This window comes from Procambarus clarkii, chromosome 46 (genome assembly GCF_040958095.1).
Source record: "Procambarus clarkii isolate CNS0578487 chromosome 46, FALCON_Pclarkii_2.0, whole genome shotgun sequence".
In the NCBI taxonomy this organism is placed as follows: Eukaryota; Metazoa; Arthropoda; class Malacostraca; order Decapoda; family Cambaridae; genus Procambarus; species Procambarus clarkii.
The window spans coordinates 16,728,257-16,754,964 of record NC_091195.1 but is presented as its reverse complement, the minus strand read 5'-3'; the positions used below and the strand labels follow the sequence as shown (position 1 = coordinate 16,754,964).

The 26,708-nt window shown below is 45.7% G+C and overlaps 1 protein-coding gene across 1 annotated transcript; it reads right to left on the bottom strand.

The window, feature by feature from the left end:
* Nucleotides 1-323: 323 nt before the first annotated feature.
* Nucleotides 324-23,871, bottom strand: LOC138350654 (uncharacterized). Its single transcript, XM_069301718.1, has 4 exons — nucleotides 23,777-23,871; nucleotides 23,223-23,540; nucleotides 3,253-6,398; nucleotides 324-976 (listed from the first exon to the last, which is right to left on the bottom strand). Exons 3-4 carry the CDS (start codon nucleotides 5,903-5,905, stop codon nucleotides 561-563), a joined length of 3,069 nt encoding a protein of 1,022 aa, XP_069157819.1. The 5' UTR covers nucleotides 5,906-6,398; nucleotides 23,223-23,540; nucleotides 23,777-23,871; the 3' UTR covers nucleotides 324-560.
* Nucleotides 23,872-26,708: the final 2,837 nt, after the last annotated feature.

Here is a 26,708-nt window from a genome sequence, read left to right as displayed (position 1 = left end):
CCACACCTGCACATGAGAGGGAACACGGAAGCCCACACCTGGCTACTCTCCCGACCCACACCTGCACATGAGAGGGAACACGGAAGCCCACACTTGGCTACTCTCCCGACCCACACCTGCACATGAGAGGGAACACGGAAGCCCACACCTGGCTACTCTCCCGACCCACACCTGCACATGAGAGGGAACACGGAAGCCCACACCTGGCTACTCTTCCGACTCACACCTGCACATGAGAGGGAACACTAAAGCCCACACCTGGCTACTCTCCCCACCCACACCTGTCTATGTCACACACTCATGCCAAAGAAAACTTATATCAAGTAAATCTAGCTTGTATTAAGCAAGACAATGTTGGGCTAAATATTGATCAGTGTTATCTTATAAGCAGTGAAGCTTGCTTAATGAATATTCTTGGTCGCTAAACGGTGCTCAAAGTTACTCAAGAAGCATTATAAGTTCTCTAATTCATGACTTTTAATGTAAAAATATTTTTGAAACCACTGGAAGCACTGTGAATTAAACAACTGAGTTACAGATATTCACGTGTTAAAATGTCGTCAATACGTACTGGTGAGACGCGTGTAAGAGAAGTCCAGGTCACTATACCCTCCTCTTGAGGGAGGACACAGCTGAGCCACCAGGTGGCAGCACCAGTCAATGGCGGGGTCGTCATCAGTGAGGTCCCGGCTGATGGTCAGGCAGAGCTTCCTTCCCTGGTACGGCAGAGTGTCCAGGGTGTCCGGGTCCACGTAGCCCGTGGCGTCCAGGGTGTCCGGGTCCACGTAGCCCGTGGCGTCCAGGGTGTCCGGGTCCACGTAGCCCGTGGCGTCCAGGGTGTCCGGGACCACGTAGCCCGTGGCGTCCAGGGTGTCCGGGTCCACGTAGCCCGTGGCGTCCAGGGTGTCCGGGTCCACGTAGCCCGTGGCGTCCAGGGTGTTCGGGTCCACGTAGCCCGTGGCGTCCAGGTCAATGCCTGAAGACATACACTGAGATACAGTCACGGTCGTTACTGGTATGTTCTAAGATATAACAAGAAGACACACTGAGCCATCCACTCACCTTACTGCTGGGTTTATTACCTGATGACAAGTCCGTATTTTGGACAGTATTAATAGCATCTAAACTATGTATTAATAGCTTTTAAAAGCCACGGTCAAGGTCATCTGTATCAATGGTCAAGGTCATCTGTATCAATAGTCAAGGTCATCTGTATCAATGGTCAAGGTCACAGTCATGGTCATCTGTATCAATGGTCAAGGTCACAGTCAAGGTCATCTGTATCAATGGTCAAGGTCACAGTCATGGTCATCTGTATCAATAGTCAAGGTCATCTGTATCAATGGTCAAGGTCACAGTCATGGTCATCTGTATCAATTGTCAAGGTCATCTGTATCAATGGTCAAGGTCACAGTCATGGTCATCTGTATCAATTGTCAAGGTCATCTGTATCAATTGTCAAGGTCACAGTCATGGTCATCTGTATCATGGTCAAGGTCATCTGTATCAATGATCAAGGTCATCTGTATCAATGGTCAAGGTCATCTGTATCAATGGTCAAGGTCATCTGTATCATGGTCAAGGTCACAGTCATGGTCATCTTTATCAATGGTCAAGGTCTCATTAGAAGGTCATATAAACTAAGTCAAGGTCACAGTGAAAGGTCATCTGGACCAAGTATCAAGGTCACAGGGATAGATGGGTCACCTGAATTAAGGATCAAAGTTACGGAAGGTCTAATTAACCAAGGGATCAAGGTCACAGTGAAAGGTCATCTTAAACAGGAATTAGGTCACAGTGAAAGGTCATCTTGCACAGGAATTAGGTCACAGTAAAAGGTCATCTTAAACAGGAATTAGGTCAGTGAAAGGTCATCTTAAACAGGAATTAGGTCACAGTGAAAGGTCATCTTAAACAGAAATTAGGTCACAGTGAAAGGTCATCTTGGACAGGAATTAGGTCACAGTGAAAGGTCATCTTAAACAGGTATTAGGTCACACTGAAAGGTCATCTTGGACAGGAATTAGGTCACAGTGAAAGGTCATCCTGAACAGGAATTAGGTCACAGTGAAAGGTCATCCTGAACAGGAATTAGGTCACAGTGAATGGTCATCTTGAACAGGAATTAGGTCACAGTAAAAGGTCATCCTGAACAGGAATTAGGTCACAGTGAAAGGTCATCTTGAACAGGAATTAGGTCACAGTGAAAGGTCATCTTGAACAGGAATTAGGTCACAGTGAAAGGTCATCTTGAACAGGAATTAGGTCACAGTGAAAGGTCATCTTGAACAGGAATTAGGTCACAGTGAAAGGAGATCTGTACCACGAGTCAAAGTCAAAGTGGTAAGTCATCTGAACCAAAAGTTTGGCGCCGCTAAATACTTCATGAAATTATTTATGCACAAGAATATATACAGCAGCGGAATGTTTCGAACATTTATTATTCATGGAGTAGTCGCCCTTAATAAGTCTATATTTGTAATCAAAGTAGAAGGTTTGTCACCCTTAAGGTGACTATATTTGTAAACAATATAAGGTGTTTGTCACCCTTAAGGTGACTATATTTGTAAACAATATAAGGTGTTTGTCGCTCTTAAGGTGATTATGTTTGTAAACAATATAAGGTGTTTGACAACCTTAAGGTGACTATATTTGTAAACAATATAAGGTGTTTGTCTCCCTTAAGGTGACTATATTTGTAAACAATATAAGGTGTTTGTCACCCTTAAGGTGACTATATTTGTAAACAATATAAGGTGTTTGTCACCCTTAAGGTGACTATATTTGTAAACAATATAAGGTGTTTGTCACCCTTAAGGTGACTATATTTGTAAACAATATAAGGTGTTTGTCTCCCTTAAGGTGACTATATTTGTAAACAATATAAGGTGTTTGTCACCCTTAAGGTGACTATATTTGTAAACAATATAAGGTGTTTGTCTCCCTTAAGGTGATTATGTTTGTAAACAATATAAGGTGTTTGTCTCCCTTAAGGTGACTATATTTGTAAACAATATAAGGTGTTTGTCACCCTTAAGATGAATATATTTGTAAACAATATAAGGTGTTTGTCTCCCTTAAGGTGATTATGTTTGTAAACAATATAAGGAATCTTTCGTCCATAAGGTTGTAAACATATATGTAAACAATGTAAATCTGAATTACTATATTAAACATGACGAATGAAGCCCTTTGCGTAATTTTGGTATTAATAAATAACCCTAAATTATGGTGGAAAATATGAATATTTACCAAGACTCTGCAGGTGAGGAAGGTGAGGCAGGTGACGGATGAGGACGGGTAGATGGTGTGGTGTGAGGTACAGGTAGAGGCTCTCGAGGGTGTGAGGCAGGAGGGGTATGGCTGCCTCAGACAAAACCCCAGCAAACTCCTCTAAGGTACACTTACTGCCGGGGACTGTCAGCCTCTCCAAACATTGTTTTGCTATGACACTATATCTCTCTTTGCTGTATAAACTATAGTCAAGATCTAAGGATATGTTTACCTTCATTTTTGCCAGCACTGACAGTGTAGACAGGTGCTGCTTTAGTTGGGGTGTATTGTATATTCTTAGGTAAATGTTGTTAGGTGTCACCTTCTTAAGAACAAGCGGCAGGACAACCCACGAGTCAACACTCACTATTACCCAGTCTTGTTCTGTACGCAGCTTCTCACACACGGCTTGGATGACGTGCTCACTCCCGCGGGACTCTGCTACATGCTTCAACAGCTTGTCAGTCCCAGGTGTAACCATCTTGCACAGGTCAATTATGTGAGTAATGAACCTGTGCTCTACTCCCCGGGCACACAGCACACCGGTAGTGCTGACTAAAATGTTCTCCCATCTGGGGCGCTTATTAAACTCTTGTTGCACGTCCCTAATATTAAACTTTGACCCTCTCAGGTGATCTCTCAAGGAGCGTTTTTCCTTACGTGCAAAATTCACCAAGTATTCAATGATTGTAGACCTTTCCCCTGACACACGGTGTGATGCTGGATCACCTCGGTCTTGCTCAGCCCTCAACAAGAGATCGACCAGCCCCCTGCTGGCACAATACTCCTGGTACCTGGCGTGAAAATAGCCAAACACCCACACCACATTGAGGTCCCGACGGTAGCTGGTTCTTGTAAAGTAGTTGGACAAGACCTCCTCCTGCGGCAGTCCCAGAGTGTCACACTTCTCCCTAATCTCCGCTTCCGTCTCCCGCCAAAGGTCGTACTCCTTCCTCTGGATCCCTCTTAAACTAATCTCGTCTAAGAACCTCAAAAATTTTTTCACATTTTCGTCACATTTTCCTTTGGGTTCGGTCACGTGTTTGTCTGTGAGTCTGGACACCAGTTTGTTGGTTATGAAGTCATGAATCTTCTCGTAGACTTGAGTGTTTGTGGTGAGGTTGTTAAATTCTTCTGGAGCCTTGACACACAGCAGCACCAACAAGGTCAAGGTGAGTGGAGTGTTGAGGTACTCACCCAGGAACTGACTCATCTGCTCCAGCTGCTGGGTAAACCTCCCTGTGATGACACTCCGTTGGCACTCTTCCTCCACCAGCACCTTGATGGTTCTCTCGGCGAACTCCACACGACGTTCTGGAGTGATGCCCAAGACGAGGATGTTGCAGCGAGGTCTGGTGTGTGGGACGAGCTGTGACAGTTGTTGGTCCCACCCCGGCCGTGTGGTTATCACCAACCTCACATCCTTGCCAGGCAGGTGCAACAGCTCCTTCACCAGCCTTCCTGAGTGGTCGTTGACCTCGTCGTAGCCGTCAATCAGGACTAATATATTTAAGCTCAAGATTATCTCCTTAAACAGCTGAAAGTCCGCACCAGAATCATTAAGTGTTTGAGGCAGCAACTGGCGGAGGAGATCATCGAAGGTATTAAGATGTGAGTCCCTGCACTGTACATAGAAAACGAGGTCCACAGTGCCCAGGTGACGTATGGCATCAGGGTCCTCTACCCACTTCTCGAGGATGAGCTTGAGTAAAGTTGTCTTGCCCATACCACCTTCCCCCGTCAGGAGGACACACTGAGGGACTCTTCCGTCCTCTCGTCTCATACTCAAGATGTCTTCATAGTTTATATCCTGACCCTTGGCAGCGTCGGAGGGTCTTGTCCCTATGACGGGATCTTCAAGGAGTCGCAGTCGTGTAAAAGCAAGACTTGGGTTGTAGTTAATGTTGAGGTGGAGCCAGGGTGCGGGAACAATCTGGTACAGCAGATTATACCCGTCAGTTAGCTCCTGCTTGCTCATCTGCTTAACCTCTTCTGTGATGTGGCTTCTGAACATCTTAATCTCCTGGCGGAGATGAGGCAGGTACGCCACATCTGAGGGATCCAGCGGCTCTCTGACCTTCGCTAGCAGACCACCAATATACTTGGTGGCATCTCTGGTCACGTGGTACACATCCTGGCTGTTTGTCCCACACCGGACGCCGGCCTCAGCCAGCATCTTAGCCAATAAGTCACTGAGCTCCGTCAGTTTTGACGTAAGATCTTGCTCTGACATTCTCACATTATCATGGGCCAACGTGTTTCGGTGTTTCTTCAGCTTGTAAATGAGGTGTTCAAGTGATGGTCCCCGAGGCCCTGGAGTGGTCCACGTGGGGTCATTCATCTCAGCCAGACCACACACACGTTGCAGGAGTTTATACAACAGGGTGATGTCAAAAGTTGACGCGTCAGAGGAAGCTTCGAGTTTATCCCTCTGGTGAGCATCGAAGACACGCCTGTACTGAGCATTGGTGTACCCCAAGTCCTGAGTGAGGTAAGTCACTACTGGGAAGGTGCCCCGGTACGACCACATAAACACACTTGCTAGCGCGTCTCGTCCTGCCTTAGTCACAGCCAGTCCATACCGCAGTCTGTTCACATCTTCCGGTTGGATAACAGGACTGGAGGCCGCCATATTGGGCCGTATGATTCTCACCTCACACAACTGTTGTCAAGTTTCACACAAGCAGTAAATGTCCCACGCTGGTTTTGTTATTATATTATGTTTAAAAACATAACATTGTTTCTCACTGTCGGAGACGGGCAGCTTGTTAGGCTTGTGTAGGCCTTCCTAAGCCAACGACAGACCTTCCTCAGGATGCATCCCTCAACAGTTGACTAATTTCCAGGTTAATATTTACTGCTAGGTGAACAGAGGTATCAGGAGGCTGAGCATCTCACACTGCCAGGGAATCAAACTCGGACCTAATCGGTAATGATCTGACTGCTCTAACCACAATATAGTCACTTAATTGACCCAAAATATAAGTAATTCTCAAATAAACCAAATTTTACAAAATGTGTTCACATGTTAATGCAATATTCGGTTCCAGATTTATTTGTTATTTTCAATTTGTTCTTTAACTAGTTAATTTCTTCTGTCTTTATACTCTTCAGATTTCTGTCATCTGGAAGAACAATTTAACGTTATTAAAACAAGATGTTAGTGTTAAACATTGGGCCAGAAATATATTTTTGAGATCACTAAAACAAATAAAATTCCAAAGTCTGCCTCCTGCATTTTGTTATATTTTATAATTGAAAACTTGTCAATATTTTGACATAACTCCTGTGATCATTGTGGTGTTGGCTTCTGGTTTAGGTAGAGTAATGGTGCTCATTTTCTCACACAGAAATATACGGTGTAGCATTTTGTAATGTTATTCTCTGCCTTTATCTTGCTCTTGTAAGGACCTATTTAGATTATGCAGTTCAGTTTGGTCAACATACAATATAATGGACATAATTTAACTTGAACCCGTTAAGAGAAGAATGACAAAGTTGATCTCAAGAATTAGAAATCTCCCTTATGAAGAGAGATTAAGGAAGCTATGTTTACACATTCTTCGAAAAGTATAGATGACATGATTGATGTTGTTAAAAGGCTGAAAAGTTATATGAAATGTAATAATAATTAGTTGTTAACTATATTAACACAAAAGAGAACAAGAAATTATATATATGTATCAATAGAATTTAATGTCTGTCTATGCGAGGTTGAAGACCAGACCCAGGAAGCTAGCCTCACCAAGTTTCTAAAAGTAATTCTTGCTGGGTATGTGCCCTATGGGCATGTGTTACCCACATACTCGCATGTATTTAGAGAGTACAACTTTGCACAGTGCCAAAGCTACCCCCCTACCACGAACTTTGCTATACCATATTAATTGGGCTTTGAATTATTTATTTATTTTCTTGCAAGGGTTCCCATCTGAGCTTCTATGTAGATCGCTCTCTCCCCCTCCGCTCTCTAGTGTACAATATTCACAGTACAATGTTAACAACTTACATGGAGTTTACTACAAGTAAACTTACGTCCCCTGAGCGTCTCTCATAGGAGCAACGATGGCGGGCCGCGTAGAGGCTCATCATATAAAATGGCCGCCTAGAGGCACACAAAAGGGACACCTAAAGGCGAACATAGGAGCCTTCTAGAGGCGCATAAGGAGGCACATAAAGAGGCCGCCTAGAGGCACATAAAGGGCCAAATAGAAGCGCATAAAGAGTCGACCTAGAGGCACATAAAGACGCCGCCTTGCGGCACATAGAGGTCCATAAAGGGGCCGCCTAGAGGTGCAAAAAGAGGCCGCCTAGAGGTCCATAAAGGGGCTGTCTAGAGGCACATAAAGGGCCCGCCTAGAGGCACATAAAAGGGCAGCCTGGAGGTACATAAAGAGGCCGCCTAGAGGCACATAAAAGGGCCGCCAAGAAGCACATAGAGGGCCGTCTAGAGGCACATAAACGGCCGACTAGAGGCACATAAAAAGGCCGAAAAGATACACATAAAGAGGCCGCTTAGAGGCACGTAAAGGCACCACCCTAGAGGTCCATAAAGGGGCCGCCAAGAGGCACATAAAAGGGCCGTCTAGAGACACTTAATGGACCGCCTAGAGGGACATAAAGGGGCCACCTAGAGGCACATAAAGGGGCCATCTAGAGGCACATAACGGGGCCGTCAAGAGGAACATAAAGAGGCCGCCTGGAGGCACATAAAAAGGGCACCAAGAGGCACCTAAACTGTCCGTCTAGAGGCACATAAAGGCGCCGTCTAGAGGCACATAAAAGGGCCGCCTAGAGGCACATAAAGGGCCGCCTAGAGGCACATAAAGGGGCCGCCTAGAGGTACATAAAGGGGCCGCCTAGAGGCACATAAAGGGCCGCCTAGAGGCGCATAAAAAGGCCGCCTAGAGACACATAAAGGGGCCGCCTAGAGGTGCATAAAGGGGCCACCTAGAGGCACATAAAGGGCCGCCTAAAGAAACATAAAGAAGCCGCCCAGAGGCACATAAAGGGCTGCCTAGAGGCACATAAAAAGGCCGCCTTGAGGAACATAAAGGGGCCGCCTAGAGGCACACAAAGGGCCGCCTAGAGGTGCATAAAGGGCCGCCGAGAGGTACATAAAGGGCCGCCTAGAGATGCATAAAGAGGCCGCCTAGAGGTGCATAAAGGGCCGCCTACAGGTGCATAAAGGGGCGCTTAGAGGTGCATAAAGGGGATGCCTAGAGGCACATAAAGGGCCGCCTAGAGGTGCATAAAGGGCTACCTAGAGGTGCATACATTGCCGCCTTAGAGGTGCATAAAGGGCCGCCTAGAGGTACATAAAGGGCCGCCTAGAGATGCATAAAGAGGCCGCCTAGAGGTGCATAAACGGCTGACTACAGGTGCATAAAGGGGCGCTTAGAGGTGCATAAAGGGGATGCCTAGAGGCACATAAAGGGCTGCCTAGAGGTGCATAAAGGGCCACCTAGAGGTGCATACATTGCCGCCTTAGAGGTATATAAAGGGCCGCCTAAAAGTACATAAGGGGCCGCCTAGAGGCACATAAAGGGGCCGCCTAGAGGCACATAAAGGGGCCGCCTAGAGGCACATAAAGGGGCCGCCTTGAGGCACATAAAGGGGCCACCTTGAGGCACATAAAGGGACGCCTAGAGGTACATAAAGGGCCGCCTAGAGACACATAAAGGTCCGCTTTGTGGTACATAGAGGGCCGCCTAGAGGTACATAAAGAGCCGCCTAGAGGTGCATAAAGGGCCGCCTAGAGGTACATAAAGTGCCGCCTAGAGGTGCATAGAGGGGCCTCCAAAAGGTACATAAAGTGCCACCTAGATGTACATAAAGGGGCGCCTAGTGGAACAGAAAGGGGCCAAATTATAATTTATATAGATGTGATAGAAAAACTAGGTCAAATGGAGGAATAGTTCTGTATATTAAAGAGGACCTGGTATGTACAGAACTACTAAACTCAACTAATGAGGTGGTTGGTACATAAAGGGCCGCCTAGAGGTACATAAAGAGCCGCCTAGAGGTGCATAAAGGGCCGCCTAGAAGTACATAAAGGGCCGCCTAGAGGTGCATAGAGGGGCCTCCAAAAGGTACATAAAGTGCCGCCAAAAGGTACATTAAGGGCCGCCTAGAGGTGCATAAAGGAGCCGCCAAGAAGTACATAAAGGGCCGCCTAGAGGTACATAAAGGGGCCGCCTAAAGGTGCATAAAGGGGCCGCTAAAAGGTATATAAAGGGCCGCTTAGAGGTGCATAAAGGGGCCGCCAAAAGGTACATAAAGGACCGCCTAGATGTACATAAAGGGGCGCCTAGTGGAACAGAAAGGGGCCAAATTATAATTTATATAGATGTGTGTTACGGCCCTATTGGGTCACAACTGGGTTCTCCTCTGATGGTATTAGAGTTTGGGTATCCGGCCCCAAGTTAGTAGTGACTTTCAAGGGGTGTGTTCCGTAACGCAAGTAAATTAAAGGGGAAGGGATACAAATGCTCAAATATATATAAATAATCACCACCACCATAAATAAATATATAAACTGTCACACGGGAGGTATAAATACACAATGTACAGAATCGTCTTCCTCTGAAGACACGGGATGCTCCACGGTGCTCACGATGAGTAGCCCTGGTTCTCTTCGTCGTGGCCCACGATGAATCCTCTGATTCTTAGGGCGAATCTACCCCGGCCACAGACCAGCCAAATCACAGTCCCACTGGGTGCACCATCGTGGGGGCCTTCAACCACAAATCCAGCCTGTAGCTGGCAGGTTCCGATCAGCTCCGCTGTGTAGGCCACTCCACGATCGATACTAGGGTTGCGAGCCCTAGGCAGGAGCCTCGTGTGATTCCGCAGATCACTCTCCTCTCTCTGCACCACAGTGGCCAGTCTCTCCCACCAGCCAGCCCCCAGATAAGACGATTCCTGATACTGCCACGTCACAGGCAGGCTAACACACTCAACAGTGTTCGTCCGGGGGTGACTCACAGCTTCTGCAGCAAACACGTGGAGAGACTATGGCTGCCTTGGGTAGACTGCCATCGTCCAATACAGCAGTCCCAGGTCGACTCTGTAATCAGACACGTCATTAGTGTTGGGGACACTCTAGGGCACCTCACTTACAGGCTTAGACACAAACGTCCACCTATCCACTCCATAGAAGGCGTTGCTGTCTAAGCGCCACCTCACCAGAGGTCAGCAGCGGCTATGTCACGAGCTGATTAAGACGGGAATCTAGCCCCTGTGGCCGGTATATTCCGTCCTCACTAGAGGGCGGTGTCCATTTGGAGGGGGTTTCGGGAGCTGACTCACAGATGGCGTGGTCGTCACAGCTCCGTGCTACGACGCTCTGCTCGGGTCCGTAACAATGTGATAGAAAAACTAGGTCAAATGGAGGAGTAGTTCTGTATATTAAAGAGGACCTGGTATGTACATAACTACTAAACTCAACTAATGAGGTGGTAGAGGTACTTGGAATTAAGGTAGAGAAAATTAACCTAATAATTATTCTAATATATAAACAGCCAGATACAACGGTTGAGGAATTCACAGAGCTAAAATAAAAGAACATACTTGATAACTTAGCAAACCCAGCTCCAAATATTATCTTCCTTGGAGATTTCAATTTACCAAGTCTAAGATGGAGAATGGCAAACACAAATATCATAGCAGCGAATGACCCGGGAAATAGCCAACCACAGGTCAGAGAACTTTTGAGATTCTCTGACAAATTCTCGCTCAATCAACAGATTACAGAACCAACTAGGAACGAAATTACACTAGACTTATTATTCACAAACAATGATGAACTAATCGAAAACATAACAATCTCAGATACTACATACTCAGACCATAAGCTCCAACCATTCAATGGGAGACTTTCTTCAGCGACAAAACTCCAACACAGAGAATAGCTAGACTGACAGCTGAAGCTTACAAGGTCTGCTTGAAGCACGTGCCTGTGAGGAGGGGCAGAAAGAGGACCACTCTAGAAAGAGATCGCAGACAACTGTACAGGAGAAGGAAAAAATAACGGAAATGCTTCAGCAGACACAACTATCACAAGCAAGGAAAATAAACCTAAGCAGGGAGATCGAAGAAATAGAACAAACGTTGAAGCGATCATTGAGTCTGAGGAAATGGAATTGGAACAAAAAGCTACACAAGAGATAAAGAAAAATCCAAAATATTTTTTCACATACATAAGAACATAAGAACATAAGAACAAAGGTAACTGCAGAAGGCCTATTGGCCCATACGAGGCAGCTCCTATTCTATAACCACCCAATCCCACTCATATACTTGTCCAACCCGTGCTTGAAACAATCGAGGGACCCCACCTCCACAATGTTACGCGGCAATTGGTTCCACAAATCAACAACCCTGTTACTGAACCAGTATTTACCCAAGTCTTTCCTAAATCTAAACTTATCCAATTTATATCCATTGTTTCGTGTTCTGTCCTGTGTTGATACTTTTAATACCCTATTAATATCCCCCCGGTTATGTCCATTCATCCACTTGTAAACCTCTATCATGTCACCCCTAACTCTTCGCCTTTCCAGTGAATGCAACTTAAGCTTTGTTAATCTTTCTTCATATGAAAGATTTCTAATTTGGGGAATTAACTTAGTCATCCTACGCTGGACACGTTCAAGTGAATTTATATCCATTCTATAATATGGCGACCAAAACTGAACTGCATAATCTAAATGGGGCCTAACTAGAGCAAGATATAGCTTGAGAACCACACCAGGTGTCTTGTTACTAACGCTGCGATTAATAAATCCAAGTGTCCGATTTGCCTTATTACGAACATTTATGCATTGATCCTTTTGTTTTAAATTCTTACTAATCATAACTCCCAGATCCCTTTCGCAATCCGACTTCGCAATCACAACACCATCTAGCTCGTATCTTGTAACTCTATCATCATTACCTAACCTCAGAACTTTACATTTATCAGCATTAAACTGCATCTGCCAATCCTTTGACCATTTCAAAACCCTATCTAGATCAACTTGAAGTGATAGTGAGTCCTCCTCCGAATTAATTTCCCTACCGATTTTCGTATCATCGGCAAATTTGCAAATGTTGCTACTCAAACCTGAATCTAAATCATTTATATATATTATAAACAACAGAGGTCCCAGGACAGAGCCTTGAGGCACTCCACTTACAACATTTTCCCACTCTGACTTGATTCCATTTATACTAACTCTCTGTTTCCTTTGGTATAGCCATGCCCTAATCCAGCTTAATATAGCACCCCCAATACCATGAGACTCTATTTTTTTAATCAGTCTTTCATGTGGCACTGTATCAAAAGCTTTGCTAAAGTCTAGGTATACAACATCGCAATCCTTACCACTATCAACTGCCTCAACAATGCTAGAATAAAAAGATAACAAATTTGTTAAACATGAACGGCCATATATAAAACCATGTTGCGACTCAATTATTAATTTATGTTTTTCAAGATGAAGACGAATTTTATTTGCTATTATAGATTCGAGTAACTTTCCCACAATAGACGTTAGGCTAATTGGTCGATAGTTAGACGCAAGTGATCTATCTCCTTTCTTAAAAACTGGTATCACATTAGCAACTTTCCAAAACTCTGGCACTCTGCCTGACTCTATTGATTTATTAAATATGGTTGACAGTGGGTCACAAAGCTCCTCTTTGCATTCTTTAAGCACCCTAGCAAACACTTCATCCGGCCCTGGGGATTTGTTTGGTTTGAGTTTTACTATTTGTTTAAGAACATCCTCCCTGGTAACTGCTAAACTCGTCAACCTGTCCTCGTCCCCACCCACATAGACTTGTTCGGCTGAAGGCATATTGTTAAGTTCCTCTTTAGTAAATACAGATAAAAAATATTTATTAAAAATACTACTCATCTCTTCATCACTATCTGTTATTTGACCTGTCTCAGTTTTTAATGGACCTATCCTTTCCCTAGTCTTAGTACGATATAACTGAAAAAAACCTTTAGGATTTGTCTTTGCTTGCCCTCCTATGCGAACTTCATAGTTTCTTTTTGCTTTCCTTATCTCTTTTTTAACATTTCTAACCAGTTGTACGAATTCCTGTTCTAAAGTGACCTCCCCATTTTTAATCCTTTTGTACCAAGCTCTCTTTTTACCTATAAGGTTCTTCAAATTCTTTGTTATCCACTTTGGGTCATTAGTATACGATCTATTCAATTTGTATGGTATACTACGTTCCTGTGCTTTGTTTAGAATATTCTTAAATAAGTTATATATTGAATCCACATCGAAATCCCCATTTAAGTCACCTATCGCTGGGTTCATGTCTCGCTCCAAGACCGGCCCCCACCCCATACCCAAGACTTTCCAATCAATTTGACCCAAAAAATATCTTAGGCTATTAAAATCAGCTTTTCGAAAATCTGGCACTTTAACAGAATTTTCTCCTACTGGTCTATTCCATTCTATGCTAAATCTGATTTCTTTGTGATCACTGCTCCCTAGCTCACTCCCTATTTCGATGTCATTAATTTGCATTTCCCTGTTAGTTAACACTAAATCTAAAATATTATTTTCCCGTGTTGGTTCCTTAATGTGTTGCGTAAGAAAGCAATCGTCAATTAATTCTAGAAAATCTTCTGCTTCACTATTCCCTGTTTTGTTCAACCAGTTTATTCCGCTAAAATTAAAGTCACCCATGACATAAATACTGTTAGATCTAGATGCTCTAGATATTTCATCCCATAGGTGCTTTGCTTCCATTCTGTCTAAATTTGGTGGCCTATATATTACTCCTATTATAATATTATTTGCTTTTTCGTTTAATTCTATCCAAATAGTTTCTGTGTGTGGCTCTGTTTTGATTCCCTCTTTGAGACTACATTTCAAATTGTCCCTAACATATATGGCTACTCCACCTCCTCGTCTAATATATCTATCTGAGTGAAATAGTTTAAATCCATATATTTGATATTCAGCTAATAGTTCTCTATTTTCTACATTCATCCACGTTTCGGTAAGTGCAATAATATCTATTTTTTCTGTGCAGACAAGAGCATTTAATTCGTTAATTTTATTTCTTAGACTTCTGCTGTTAGTGTAATATACCCTAAGTGAATTGTTATTTTGCGGACCTTCTCTTTCCCTGATCGTTTTGCCAATTCCTTTCTCCCACAAACACATACTTTTATTACCTCCTTCCTCCAAATCAATTCCCATACCTCTATCTACTAACAGTTTAAACCCAAACAAACACCTCTAACCAATTCTTCCAACGAGTTCGCAACAGCAACAACCCCAGCTCTCGATAGATGCACCCCATCACGAGCATACATTTCATTTTTTCCATAGAAGTGTTCCCAGTTGTCTATGAAAGATATTGCATTTGATTTGCAATATCTTTCCAGCCGGCAATTGACACCAAGTGCCCTCGATATCCATTCATTTCCCACTCCCTTTCTTGGAAGAATGCCACATATGATCGGGATTCCTCCCTTGCTCCTAACTAATTCTATGGCTGTTCTATACCTCTGAATCAGTTCCTCACTCCTAACTCGACCAACATCATTTCCTCCCACGCTAATGCAAATAATGGGATTGTTCCCATTACCAGCCATAATATCATTCATGTTGTTTATAATATCACCAATGCCAGCTCCGGGATAGCAAACCCTTAACCTGTTCCCCCTATCTCTAGCACAAAACTCTCTATCCAAATACCTTATCTGGGAATCTCCTACAACTAATGTTTGCTTAGGTACTTCCTTTACTTTCTGAGGGGCCTGCGCTTCCTTTCTCTTCGTTGCTTTCCCTTTTGCGCGATCCGCAGTCTCACCACAGCACTCGTCCGCCAAAACGTCAAACGAATTAGAAGTTGCTATGGCGTTTGAAGGCGGCTTTATCAAAGTATATATAGATACGCAAAATCAAAATAAAAAACCTCGACCAGTATTGGACCGTTAATTATAAATGAAGGTAGGTACACAGAGGATGAGAAAGAGATTAGTGAAATTCTAAAAAGCCATTATGAAGCTATGTTTAGCACACCAATAAACAACATGAAAGTTGGTTACCCAGACAGCTTCTTTATGAATGACATTCAAGCTGCAGATAATATAACGGATATTACCACAAACTCGGAAGACTTTGAGAGAGAAATTGACAATATGCCTATGCACTCAGCTCTTGGGCCTGACTTATGGAATTCAATATTCATAAAGAAATGTAAAGTACCAGTAGCGAGAGCACTCAGCGTAATATGGAGAAAGAGCCTAGATACAGGGGAGATACCAGCAGCACTTAAATCTCCAGATATAGCTCTCCTGCACAAGGGGGGAGTAAAGTCTCGGTGTTACGGACCCGAGTCCAGCGTCGTAGCACGGAGCAGTGACGATAACGCCATCTGTGAGTCAGCTCCCGAAACCCCCTCCAAATGGACAGCGCCATCTAGTGAGGACAGGATATACCGGCCACAGGGGCTGGTTTCCCGTCTTAATCTTATCTTAATCGGTTCTTATGTTCTTAAGTTGCATTCACTGGAAAGGCGAAGAGTTAGGGGTGACATGATAGAGGTTTACAAGTGGGTGAATGGACATAACAAAGGGGATATTAATAGGGTATTAAAAATATCAACACAAGACAGAACACGAAACAATGGGTATAAATTGGATAAGTTTAGATTTAGGAAAGACTTGGGTAAATTCTGGTTCAGTAACAGGGTTGTTGATTTGTGGAACCAATTGCCGCGTAACATTGTGGAGGTGGGGTCCCTCGATTGTTTCAAGCATGGGTTGGACATGTGTATGAGTGGGATTTGGTGGTTATAAATAGGAGCTGCCTCGTATGGGCCAATAGGCCTTCTGCAGTTGCCTTTGTTCTTATGTTCTTAATCAGCTCGTAACGTAGCCGCTGCTGACCTCTGGTGAGGTGGCGCTTAGACAGCAACACCATCTACAGAGTGGATAAGTGGACGTTTGTGTCGAAGTCTGTAAACGAGGTGCCCTAGAGCGTCCCTAGTACTGATGACGTGTCTGATTACAGAGTCGACCTGGGACTGCTGTATTGGACGGTGGGGCAATCTACCCAAGGCAGCCATAGTCTCTCCACGTGTTTGCTGCAGAAGCTGTGAGTCACCCCTGGACGAACACTGTTGAGTGTGTTAGCCTGCCTGTGATGTGGCAGTACCAGGAATCGTCTTATCTGGGGGCTGGCTGGTGGGAGAGACTGGCCACTGTGGTGCAGAGAGAGGAGAGTGATCTGCGGAATCACACGAGTCTCCTGCCTAGGGCTCGCAACCCTAGTATCGATCGTGGAATGGCCTACATAGCGGAGCTGATCGGAACCTGCCAGCTACAGGCTGGATTTGTGGTTGAAGGCCTCCACGACGGTGCACCCTGTGGGACTGTGATTTGGCTGGCCTGTGGCCGGGGTAGATTCACCGATAGAATCAGAGGATTCATCGTCGGCCACGACGAAGAAAACCAGGGCTACTCATCGTGAGCACCGTGGAGCATCCCGTGTCTTCAGAGGAAGACGATTCTGTACATTGTGTATTTATACCTCCCGTGTGACAGTTAATATTTTTATTTATGGTGGTGGTGATTATATATACAAAAGCAGTTCATTTGTATCCCTTCCCCTTTAATTTACTTGCGTTACGGAACACATCCCTTGAAAGCCACTACTAACTTGGGGACGGATACCTAAACTCTAATAACATCAGAGAAGAACCCAGTTGCGACCCAATAGGGCTGTAACACTCGGCAAATAATTATAGGCCAGTTGCACTAACATCACACATAATAAAAGTGTTTGAAAGAGTGATTAGGAATCAAATTTCTAGTTTTATGGAAAAAATGAAATTGCACAACCCAGGACAAAATGGATTTAAAGAGGGTTGATCGTGTCTGTCACAGATACTCAACCACTATGACAAAATCACAGAAGCTCTAGAAGAAAAGCAAAATGCAGATGTTGTATACACAGACTTTGCAAAGGCGTCCGACAAATGTGACCATCGGGTGATAGTACACAAAATGAGGTCAATGGGAATAACTGGAAAAGTAGGACGCTGGATATTCAATTTCCTGTCGAACAGAACACAAAGAGTAACAGTCAATCAAATAAAATCGAGTCCAAGCGATGTTAAAAGCTGTGTACCTCAACGTACAGTCCTTGCACAGCTACTGTTCCTTATTCTCATATCAGATATAGACAAAAATACACGTCACAGCTTCGTGTCGTCCTTTGCAGATGATACAAAAATCAAAATGAAAATTACCTCTGCTAAAGACATTGAAAAATTACAAGCAGATGTCAACAAAGTTTTCGATTGGGCAGCTGAAAATAACATGATGTTTAATAGAGATACATTTCAGGTACTCAGGTACGGCAAAAATGAGGATCTGAAACATAATACAGGGTACAAAACACAATCGAATCTTCCCATAGTAGAAAAACAGCATGTCAAGGATTTGGGAATAATGATGTCCGACGATCTAACGTTTAGCGAGCATAACCAAGCAAATATTGCGTCAGCCAGAAAAATGATCGAATGGATTACGAGAACTTTCAAATCCAGGGATCCCATCACAATGGTTGTACTCTTCAAGTCATTTGTGTTGTCTTGTCTCGAGTACTGCTCAGTACTCGCTTCCCTCTTCAGCGCAGGAGATATTGCTGAAATAGAGTTAATACAGAGAACATATACGGCACGCATAGATGAGATAAAACACCTAAATTATTGGGATCGTCTCAAAGCTCTCCAAATGTACTCTCTAGAAAGGAGACGAGAAAGATACCAAATAATATACACATGTAAAATACTGGAGGGCCAGGTCCCAGATCTACATTGTAAAATAACAACGTACTGGAGTGAACGATATGGAAGAAAATGCAAGATTGAACCAATGAAGAGCAGAGGTGCCATAGGCACAATCAGAGAACACTGTATTAACATCAGAGGTCCGCGGTTGTTCAACGTTCTCCCAGCGACTATAAGAAATATTGCGGGAAAAACCGTGGACATCTTCAAGAGAAAACTGGATTGTTTTCTAAGAGAAGTTTTGGATCAGCAGGGCTGTGGTGAGTATGAGGGGCTGCGGGCTGCTGCAAGCAACAGCCTGGTGGACCAAACTCTCACAAGTCGAGCCTGGCCTCGGGCAGGGCTTAGGGAGTAGAAGAACTTCCAGAACCCCATCAAGCAGGTATTAAGCAGGGGCCGCCTAGAGGCACATAGAAGGGCCACCTATATGCACAAAGTGGCCGCCTAGAGGTATATAAAGGGCCGACTAGAAGTACATAAAGTGACGCCGAGAGGTGCATAAAGGGGCCGCCTAAAGGTGCATAAAGAGGCGGCCTAGAGGTGCACAAAGGGCCTCCTAGAGGTACTTATAAGGCCGCCCAGAGGTGTATAAAGAGGCCGCCTAGAGGTGCATAAAGAGGCCGCCTAGAGGTACATAAAGGGCGGCCTAGAGGAACATAAAAAGCCGCACACAGAGATCACACTAACGTGATGCATCAAATGAACAAATCCACAAGGGCCGTGGCGAGGATTCGAACCTGCGTCCGGGAGCATCCCAGACACTGCCTTAATCGACTGAGATCCAACAGGGTTAAAAGGGTTGAAACCGAAGTTCTACTGAACTTACTCGATCCCGTAGCCTCTCCGAGGCACAAACCAGGCTTTTACACAACCCCCCCCCCTCTGCACCCGAGCTATGTCAATAGGCCGGAACAACCCTGTCGTAGCTCAGTCGATTAAGGCAGTGTCTAGGATGCTCCCGGACGCAGGTTCGAATCCTCGTCACGGCCCTTGTGGATTTCTTCATAAAAAGTCGCCTAGAGGTGCATAAAGAGGCCGCCTAGAGGTGCATAAAGGGCCGCCTGGAAGTACATAAAGGGCCTCCTAGAGGCACATAAAGGGCCGCCTAGAAGCACATAAAGGGCCGCACTGAGGTACATAAAGGGCCGCTTAGAGGTGCATAAAGGGCCGCTTGGAAGTGCATAAAGGGCCGCCTAGAGGTACATAAAGGGCCGCCTAGAGGCACATAAAGGGCCGCCTGGAGGCACATAAAGGGGCCCGCCTAGAGGTGCATAATGGGCCGCCTAGAGGTACATAAAGGGCGGCCTAGAGGTACATAAAGGGCCGCCTAGAGGCACATAAAGGGCCGCCTAGAGGCACATAAAGGGGCCTCTTAGAGGCAAATAGAGGGCCGCCTAGAGGTACATAAAGAGCCGCCTAAAGATATATAAAGGGCCACCTAGAGGTATATAAAGGGGCAGCCTAGAGGTGCATAAAGGGCCGCATTGAGGTACATAAAGGGCCGCATTGAGGTACATAAACGGCCGCCTGGGAGTGCATAAAGGGCCGCCAAGAGGTGCATAAAGGGCCGCCTAGAGCTAAATAAAAGGGTTGCAAAGAGGGACATAAGGGGTGCGCCTAGAGGCACATAAAGGGGCCGCCCAGTGGCACATAAAGGGGCAGCCTAGAGGTCCATAAAGGGACAACATAGGGGCACATAAAGAGGCCAAATAGAGGTAAATAAAGGGGCCGCCTAGAGGTGCATAAAGGGGCCGCCCAGAGGCACATAAAGGGGCCGCCTAGAGGTGCATAAAGGGACAACATAGGGGCACATAAAGAGGCCAAATAGAGGTAAATAAAGGGGCCGCCTAGAGGCACATAAAGGGACGGATATTACCACAAACTCGGAAGACTTTGAAAGAGAAAATGACAATATACCTATGCACTCAGCTCCTGGGCCTGACTCAGGGAATTCAATAATCATAAAGAAATGTAAAGTACCAGTACCGAGAGCACTCAGCGTAATATGGAGAAAGAGCCTGGATACAGGGGAGATACCAGCAGCACTTAAATCTCCAGATATAGCTCCTTTGCACAAGTGGGGAGTAAAGCCTTGGCAAAAAATTATAGGCCAGTTGCACTAACATCACACATAATAAAAGTGTTTGAAAGAGTGATTAGGAATCAAATTTCTAGTTTTATGGAAAACAATGAGTTGCACAACCCAGGACAAAATGGATTTATAGCGAAAAGATCCTGTCTGTCACAGTTACTCAACCACTATGACAAAATCACAGAAGATCTATAACAAAAGCAAAATGCAGATGTTGTATACACAGACTTTGCAAAGGCGTCCGACAAATATGACCATCGGGTGATAGTACACAAAATGAGGTCAATGGGAATAACTGGAAAAGTAGGACGCTGGATATTCAATTTCCTGTCGAACAGAACACAAAGAGTAACAGTCAATCAAATAAAATTTAGTCCAAGTGAAGTTAAAAGCTCTGTACCTCAAGGTACAGTCCTTGCACCGCTACTGTTCCTTATTCTCATATCAGTTATAGACAAAAATACACGTCACAGCTTCGTGTCGTCCTCTGCAGATGATACAAAAATCAAAATAAAAATTATCTCTGCTGAAAACATTGAAAAATTGCAAGCAGATGGCAACAAAGTTTTCGATTGGGCGGCTGAAAATAACATGATGTTTAATAGAGATACATTTCAAGTACTCGGGTACGGCAAAAATGAGGATCTGAAACATAATACAGGGTACAAAACACAATCGAATCTTCCCATAGTAGAAAAACAGTATGTCAAGGATTTGGGAATAATGATGTCCGGCGATCTAACGTTTAAGGAGCATAACCAAGCAAATATTGCGTCAGCCAGAAAAATGATCGGATGGATTACGAGAACTTTCAAATCCAGGGATCCCATCACAATGGTTGTACTCTTCAAGTCACTTGTGTTGTCCCGTCTTGAGTATTGCTCAGTACTCACTTCCCCCTTCAGAGCAGGAAATATTGCTGAAATAGAGGGAATACAGAGAACATATACGTCACGCATAGACGAGATAAAACACCTAAATTATTGGGATCGTCTCAAAGCTCTCCAAATGTACTCTCTAGAAAGGAGATGAGAGAGATACCAAGTAATATTCACTTGGAAAATACTGGAGGGCCAGGTCCCAAATCTACACAGTAAAATAACAACGTACTGGAGTGAACGATATGAAAGAAAATGCAAGATTGAACCAATGAAGAGCAGAGGTGCCATAGGCACAATCAGAGAACACTGTATATACATCAGAGGTCCGCGGATGTTCAACGTCCTCCAAGCGACTATAAGAAATATTGCCGGAACATCCGTGGACATCTTCAAGAGAAAACTGGGCTGTTTTCTAAGAGAAGTTTTGGAACAGCCGGGCTGTGGTGGGTATGTGGCCCTGCGGGCCGCTGCAAGCAACAGCCTGGTGGACCAAACTCTCACAAATCGAGCCTGGCCTCGGGCAGGGCTTAGGGAGTAGAAGAACTTCCAGAACCCCATCAAGCAGGTATTAAGCAGGGGTCACCTATAGGCACAAAGTGGCCGCATAGATGCACTTGAAGGGGTCGCCTAGAGGAGCAAAAAGGGACAGCCAAGAGGTACATAAAGGGCCGCCTTGAGGCACATAAATGGGTCGCCTAGAGGCACATAAAGAGGCCGCCTACAGGCACATAAAGGGACCGCCTAGAGGCACATGAAGGGCTGCCTAGAGGTGAATAAACGGCTGCCTAGAGGTGCATGAAGGGCCGCCTAGAGGTGCATAAAGGGGCCGCCTAGAGGTGCATGAAGGGCCGCCTAGAGGTGCATAAAGGGGCCGCCTAGAAGTACGTAAAGGGCCTCATAGAGGTGTATAAACGGCCGCCTAGAGGTACATAAAGGGCCGCCAAAAGGTGTATGATGGCCGCCTAGAGGTACATGAAGGGGCCGCCTAGAAGTACATAAAGGGCCGCCAAGAGGCACATAAAGGGTCGCCTAGAGGTACATAAAGGGCCGCCTAGAGGCACATAAAGGGCCGCCTAGAGGTACATAAAGGGCCGCCTAGAGGTACATAAAGGGCCGCCTAGAGGCACATAAAGGGCCGCCTAGAGGTACATAAAGGACCGCCTAGAGGCACATAAAGGACCGCCTAGAGGCACATAAAGGGCCGCCTAGAGGTACATAAAGGGCCGCCTAGAGGTACATAAAGGGCCGCCTAGAGGTACATAAAGGGCCGCCTAGAGGCACATAAAGGGCCGCCTAGAGGTACATAAAGGGCCGCCTAGAGGTACATAAAGGGCCGCCTAGAGGTACATAAAGGGCCGCCTAGAGGTACATAAAGGGCCGCCTAGAGGCACATAAAGGGCCGCCTAGAGGTACATAAAGGACCGCCTAGAGGCACATAAAGGACCGCCTAGAGGCACATAAAGGACCGCCTAGAGGTACATAAAGGGCCGCCTAAAGGTGTATGAAGGCCGCCTAGAGGTACATAAACGGCCGCCTAGAGGTACATAAAGGACCGCCTAGAGGTACATAAAGGACCGCCTAGAGGCACATAAAGGACCGCCTAGAGGTACATAAAGGGCCGCCTAAAGGTGTATGAAGGCCGCCTAGAGGTACATAAACGGCCGCCTAGAGGCACATAAAGGGCCGCCTAGAGGTACATAAAAGACCGCCTAGAGGCACATAAAGGACCGCCTAGAGGTACATAAAGGGCCGCCTAGAGGCACATAAAGGACCGCCTAGAGGTACATAAAGGGCCGCCTAAAGGTGTATGAAGGCCGCCTAGAGGTACATAAACGGCCGCCTAGAGGCACATAAGGGACAGCCTTAAGGTACATAAAGGGCGGCCTAGAGATATATAGAGGGGCCGCCTAGAGGTGCATAGAGGGCCGCCTAGATGAAACAAACTAGGTTTGTTTTAAGAAGTATCCAGAATGGTTATCTACACATGGGAGAATGGGAACAATGAAATAGAAAATAATATAAATGCAAATTACTAGCTAATTAATTTATTCAAAACTAAACAAAATCTAAATAAATGGCACTCCCTGTCAATTAACACTCCCTGACTTTACATTTGAGGCAATGAGTGACCTATTCCTTATCCAAAAACTCGGAGCAAACTTTACCTTGGGCGACCAGCTAGATGTTTGTGTTGTCTTGGGGCCAATGATGGAGGGCCACCTGCCCGAGTTGCTCCTGATCCCACACTGTGTCCTGCTCGGCTAGTCCTACCCAGAGCAGAGCAGTGTATTTTTGCGCCTAGTATCTGAGTTACTTGCAAGGCTTAAGTTTAACAATTAACCTCTGTTGCACTGAACGATCCAGCTTGGTTGAATTATTTTAACTGAAGTTAAATTACACAAGCATCTTAAGGAAGAGCTATTCCCAATTACAAAATGACTATTTGACCTTTGAGAATTACCGAATGTAGAACCTCTGCTGACCTGGCAGTAGCGCGCAGGACTCGTAATTCTGTGGCGCGGGTTCGATTCCCGCACGAGGCAGAAACAAATGGGCAAAGTTTCTTTCACCCTGAATGCCCCTGTTACCTAACAGTAAATAGGTACCTGGGAGTTAGTCAGCTGTCACGAGCTGCTTCCTGGGGGTGGAGGCCTGGTCGAAGACCGGGCCGCGGGGACACTAAAGCCCCGAAATCATCTCAAGATAACCTCAAGATAACCTGTGACCGCCAGGTCGACGAGGTCACTCCGCGCTACAGCATAGTCCTGGCTCGTGACATCACTGATGGTGACTTAACTCATTCTCCTAATAATTAGAATACTCTTGATACTATAACCAGGAATATTATACAATACAATTTTAATACAAAATGAATGAAGGCTAATTTCTCTAAATTACTGAATACTATAGAATGATTCATTATACGAAACTTGTGAACAAAGGCGTCAGTTATTTTCACCGTCCATTCCCCCAGGTCACCACGTGAGTCCAGCTTCCCATTCTCCCATGTGTAGATAACCATTCTGGATAATTCTAACAACAAGCCTAGTTTGTTACATAGAGGTACATAAAGGGCCGCCTAGAGGTGCATAAAGAGGCCGTCTAGAGGAGCATAAAGGGCCGCCTAGAGGTACATAAAGGGCCGTTCAGAGGTGCATAATGAGGCTGCCTAGAGGTGCATAAAGAGGCTGCCTAGAGGTACATAAAGTGACGCCTAGAGGAACATAAAAAGCCGGTTAGAGGTACATAAAGGGCCGCCTAGAAGCACATAAAGAGCCGCCTAGAGGCACATAAAGGGGTCGCTTAGAGGCAAATAAAGGGCCGCCTAGAGGTACATAAAGAGCCGCCTAGAGGTATATAAAAAGCCGCCTAAAGGTATATAAAGGGCCGACTGGAGGTACATAAAGGGCCGCCTAGAGGCACATAAAGGATCGCTTAGAGGCACATAAAGGGCCGCCTAGAGGTACATAAAGTGACGCCTAGAGGAACATAAAAAGCCGGTTAGAGGTACATAAAGAGGCCGCCTAGAGGTGCATAAAGAGGCAGCCTAGTGGTGCATAAAGGGCCGCCTAGAGGCACATAAAGGGCCGCCTAGAGGTGCATAGAGGGCCGCTTAGAGGCACAAAAAGGGCCGCCTAGAGGTACTTAAAGGGCCACCTAGAGGTGCACAAAGAAGCCTCCTAGAGGTTCATAAAGGGCCGCCTAGAGGTACATAAAGAAGCCGCCTGGAGGTGCATAAAGGGCCACCTAGAGGTTATCTAAAGATGATTTCGGGGCTTAGTGTCCCCGCGGCCCGGTCCTCGACCAGGCCTCCACCCCCAGGAAGCAGCCCGTGACAGCTGACTAACACCCAGGTACCTATTTTACTGCTAGGTAACAGGGGCATAGGGTTAAATAAACTCTGCCCATTGTTTCTAGCCGGAGCCCGGGAACGAACCCGGGACCACAGGATCACAAGTCAAGCGTGCTGTCCGCTCGGCCGACCGGCTCCGGCCCTTAAGGTACATCAAGGGCCGCCTAGAGGAGCTTAAAGAGCCGCCTAGAGGTGCTTAAAGAGCCGCCTAGAAGTGCATAATGGGGTCGCCTAGAGGCACATAAAGGGCCGTCTAGAGATGCATAAAGGGCCGCCTAGAAGCACATAAAGGGCCGCCTAGAGGTACACAAATGGCCACCTCGATGCACCAAATGGGCAGCTTAGAGGCACATAAAAAGGCCGCCTAGAGGTGCATATAGGGCCGATAAAGGTACATAGAGGGCCGCCAAGAGGCATATAAAGGTCCGCCTAGAGGTTCATAAACGGCATCCCGCAGGTGCATAATGGCCGCCTAGAGGCAAATAAAGGGTCGCCTAAAGGCACATAAAGGGCCACCTAGAGGCACATAAAGGGCCGTCTAGAGATGCATAAAGGGCCGTATAGATGCACATAAAAGGTCCGCTTAGAGGCACATAAAGGGCCGCCTAGAGGTATATAAAGGGCCGCATAGAGGTGCATACTGGGGCCGCCTGGAGGTACATAAAGGGCCGCCTAGAGGTAAATAAAGGGCCGCCTAGAGGTAAATAAAGGGCCACCTCGATGCGCAAAATGGGGCGCTTAGAGGCACATAAAAGGGCCGCCTAGAAGCACATAAAGAGCCGCCTAGAGGCAAATAAAGAGGCCGCCTGGAGGAACATAAAGGGCCGCCTAATGGTAAATAAAGGGCCGCCTGGAGGAACATAAAGGGCCGCCTAGAGGTACACAAATGGCCACCTCGATGCGCAAAATGGGCCGCTTAGAGGCACATAAAAATTCCGCCTAGAGGTGCATATAGGGCCGCCTAGAGGTACATATAGGGCCGCCTAGAGATACATAAAGGGCCGCCTAGAGGTACATAAAGGGCCGCCATGAGGCACATAAAGGTCAGCCTAGAGGTTCATAAAGGCCACCTAGAGGCACATAAAGGGCCACCTACAGGCACATAGAGGGCCACCTAGAGGCACATAATGGGGTCGCCTAGAGGTACATTAAAGCCCGCCTAGAGGTACATAAAGGGCCGCCTAGAGGCACATAAAAGGCCGCCTAGAGGAACATAAAGAGGTCGCCTAGAGGTACATAAAGGGCCGCCTAGAGGCACATAAAGGGCCGCCTAGATGTGCATAAAGGGCCGCCTAGAGGCACATAAAGGGCCGCCTTGAGGCACATAAAAGGCCGCCTAGACGCACATAAAGGGCCGCCTAGAGGCACATAAAGGGCCGCCTAGAGGCACATAAAGGGCCGCCTAGATGTGCATAAAGGGCCGCCTAGAGACACATAAAGGACCACCTAGAGGCACATAAAGGGCCGCCTAGAGGTGCACAAAGGGCCGCCTAGAGGTGCATAAAGGACGAATAAGAGAATGTGAATTTAGTTTTTCTTAATCTCTCTTCATAAAGGAGGTTTCTGATTCCTGTTATTGATTGTTATTATTCTCTGAACAAGACCAAGTGAACTTATGTTCATTCTGTAATACAGAGACCAACAATGAACAGTATAATCCAACTGGGGCTCAACAAGGGCAGGAGCAAGGTGAACAATTCTATTAGATATATTGGTGCTACAACATCTAGAAATATATCCCAGAATACTCTTACCTTTATTCAATATATTTATTTACTATACTGAAACTTCCAGTCTT

What these genes read in the sequence shown, in the direction of transcription:
- LOC138350654 (XM_069301718.1), bottom strand. Translation starts at nt 5,905, where the DNA reads ATGGCGGCCTCCAGTCCTGTTATCCAACCGGAAGATGTGAACAGACTG. An exon ending in TCCTCACCTGCAGAGTCTTG is followed by an intron (nt 977 to 3,252) that starts GTAAATATTCAT and finishes GTATGTCTTCAG; the next exon opens with GCATTGACCTGGACGCCACG.